We start from the raw sequence: 3,431 nt of genomic DNA on the forward strand, positions 1-3,431 counted from the left end.
GTATACACACCCAGAAATGGGTTTGAACCTGTAGGATCTTGCAAACAAGGAGGGCCCCAGTGGCCTTTCCGTATGACTACCGTATACACACCCAGAAATGGGTTTGAACCTGTAGGATCTTGCAAACAAGGAGGAATTCTTACACTTCATATTCAGGGGCATCACAGAGGCAAGAATCAATCAGGAGTTTCATGAGTTGTAACAAAATACTTAGTTTTTATTGACTTTTTTTGTCCCCACTGCAGACTCCGATGGCAACAATCCAAGATGGTTTTACTAATGGAGAAAACGATGAAACGGTATCTAACACCGTAACCTTGACTAATGGCTTGGAAAGGAGAACTAAAACCTACAGTGAAGACAACTTTGAGGAACTCCAGTATTTCCCAAACTTCTATGCACTACTGAAAAGTATTGATTCAGGTAACCACTGTGTTTCTGACCATGTGGAACAGAAACAGTAATTTAGGAAATGCGTAGGTGGGGTTTTTTTCTTCCTGTTTTCAATTTCCAACTGCAGTCCTCAAAAACATACGCTGTAGGCTTGGGGAAAAACAGGTCACATTGATTTTTTTTTTTTTTTGAAAGAAAATGTACTAGTCATGGAAATATCTAGGAAAGGGTAATCAGGAAAGGTGGAGTGTTAGATAATTTAATCTTCTGGTAGCAGAGATTCATTTATTTGTTCAACAAACAGCTAGTGAGCACGTGCTATGTCTAGAAAGGGCCTTGTGCAGATAGAGATAAATCAGACAGCATCCCTACTCTGACCCAGTCCACTCTCAGTTCTTACTGCAACTCTTTTTTTTTTCTCAGCTTTGTTATGGTATAACCGGCAAATAAAAATTGTATATACTCAAGGTATACAATTGACGTTTTGATATATGTATATATTGTGAAATGATCACTGTAGTCAAGTTGATTAACATATCCATCACCTCCCATGGTGACCATTTTTTTCTTCCTCTTTGTCTTTTACTTTTTTCCCCATTTTTTTGCGAATTTCAAGTATATAGTACAGCATGGTTAACTGTAGTCATCACGCTAATGCATTCATCCTACATAGCTAAAACTTTGTGTATTTTGATCAAGAACTCCCCACTCCTCCCCTGTCCCTTGGCAACCATCATTCTACTCTCTGCTTCTATAAATTTGACTGTTTTAGATTCTACAGGTTGAGTGAGATCTTACGGTCTTTGTCTTTCTGTGCCTGGTTTGTTTTGCATAGGTCCTCTAGGATCATCCATGTTGTCATAAAAACAAACAAGCTAGCAACAGGAAGGAAATCCTGCCATTTGAATCAAATATTCATCTTTTTTTTCAGGTTGCCATCAGTTTTGTTTTGTTTTTTTCAAAAATCAGAACACTATAGAAACCTAATTCATCCTTTTGTGATTACTTGAGACATTGCTTTATAGACAGTTTTAGTTTCAGCCTTCAAATGAGTTAAAATGAAGAGCATTAGACTGAAGGAGGAGGCCAGGAGCCCAACACACTCAGGAAATTATTTGGGTTTTTTTGGAAACAAACTCTTTAATGTGTCCCAATCTCTTTCCTCCTATGTGCACTGAGTTAGCTGAAGATTTCGGTTCGTGATTGTTTTGGGTTAATCTGTAAGAAGGATAATAGTGTGTAATATTTCTGTTGTTATTGTTCAAACAGACGTCCTGCACTGCCTTACTCGCTTTTCCTCTCCCTGTTCAAAGTTTCAGCCTCAGACTGTATATTCATATAAAGATTTCTGTAGTTGTAATCTATTGCCATCCCCTAGCCCATCCCCAAGAAATGACCTTAAAGTAAGCTTCACTTGTGGAGAACATCCTTTGTGCTTCAATTTCAGACATCAGCCAGATGGCACTGGCCCCTCTGCTGGTGTCCGCAGGGCTTGTACATCTTGAGGGTCCATTCTGAGCCATCTTGCCCCGTGGGTTGGCAGATGCCCAGCTCAGAACCTCTGTCATCCTGGTGAGTCACTTCTCATCAGTGAAGAGCACCAGCAGGATGCCAAATACTTACGCAGACGTGACCTTGAGCAAGTACCACGATAGCTGAAGTTTTCATTTACCAGTTCTTTTCTGGGATCTTTGGCCTGATCTTTTCTCTCAGTTTTCTTCCCTCCCATTTTGTGACTTTGATGGCATTTAAAAATTCTACCATATGGGCTATTCTCCATTTATTTGTTTATCTCTCAGTTGCCTTCACCCCATTCCTTGTTGCCTTTATTTTTCTAGAATTTTGATTTCAATATTTAGACTGAGGTCTTTTCTTATGCCTGGTCCGAACCAATTGAGAAGTAACAAAGCAGGTAGAAAAACAAAATATTACCTCTGTTGATGATAAACACTGGAATGTAGAATGTAGCTTAGTGCTCCCCGGTCTAGATGGTAGAAACCAATCCCAGGTATGGTTTGAGTCTGCACAGCAGACAAGTATCTCAGGTCCTTGCCTTCTACCACTCCAGGCAAGTGGAAAGAGGGAAGATTCCAACCCCCCATCAGTGGAGAATGTAGACTAAGGGCTGTGGCCTACCATCGACTTATGTGGGGAGGATGAAAGAGTTGGGGAAGGGCTAGGAGTGTTTAGAGAAAATTCTTCATGGCAGCTAAAAGAATAGGGACAATGGGCTCCCCTCTATTATCTTAGTGTGTTTTTCTTTTCTTCAAAAATGAAAATACATGTTTTCTGATTTGAGAATTAATGTATTTGTTGAGCTATTATGGCATCAAATTAACCATTTTGTTCCATCAAGATGCGGAAGAGTATGTCAAATACAAAGGGTTCTCGAGAAATTGTTCATAGTGGTTACCTAGGGGAATAAAAGGGGGTGTGGGAGTGAGGAAGAGAGTGTTACTTTTTATTTTTATTTACTTCTGAACTGTTGGAATTTTATTACTCTATGCATACATTCTTTTAAATAAAATAAAGGTTAAAAAGTTACATGCTGTTGGGCGGCGCCTGGGGCTCAAAAGGGTAGGGCGCCAGCCCCATATGCCGGAGGTGCCCCAGCCAAAAAAAATAAAAAACAAAACAAACAAACAAAAAAAGTTACACGGTGCTGTTGAAAAGCAATCTTTCACATAAAAACTAAAAAAATGTGTGTGTTCTTGTTTTCCACTCAGAAATATAAGCTTAATTAATGAGTACAGATTGTCCGTGCCCCCAAAGACTTAACACCTGAGTGAAGTTGTTGGGTGATCAATCTTCTACCCTTCCTTTTGAAAACTCACTATCATCTACTCTATTAGTAAAATATTTTAGATTAACTTGAACCCTTTTGGAGAAGTTATAATTGTTCATTTCTGTAAAAGTTTGATATTTTTGACTCAGTGCCCGTGGCTCAAGCAGCTAAGGCACCAGCCACATACACCAGAGCTGGCGGGTTCAAATCCAGCCCAGGCCTGCCAAACAATGACAGCTACAACCAATAAATA

General features: G+C 39.6%; 1 protein-coding gene across 1 annotated transcript in view; it reads left to right on the forward strand.

The window, feature by feature from the left end:
• Positions 1–3,431, forward strand: part of SCG3 (secretogranin III) — a 47,995-nt gene that overhangs the window by 12,247 nt on the left and 32,317 nt on the right. Inside the window, exon 7 of the mRNA XM_003784359.2 lies at positions 246–423. Coding sequence (XP_003784407.1) covers positions 246–423 — 178 coding nt within the window. The remainder of the gene's footprint in view (positions 1–245; positions 424–3,431) is intronic.

Source organism: Otolemur garnettii, unplaced genomic scaffold (genome assembly GCF_000181295.1).
Source record: "Otolemur garnettii isolate 467f Iridium unplaced genomic scaffold, OtoGar3 scaffold00011, whole genome shotgun sequence".
NCBI classification, from domain to species: Eukaryota; Metazoa; Chordata; class Mammalia; order Primates; family Galagidae; genus Otolemur; species Otolemur garnettii.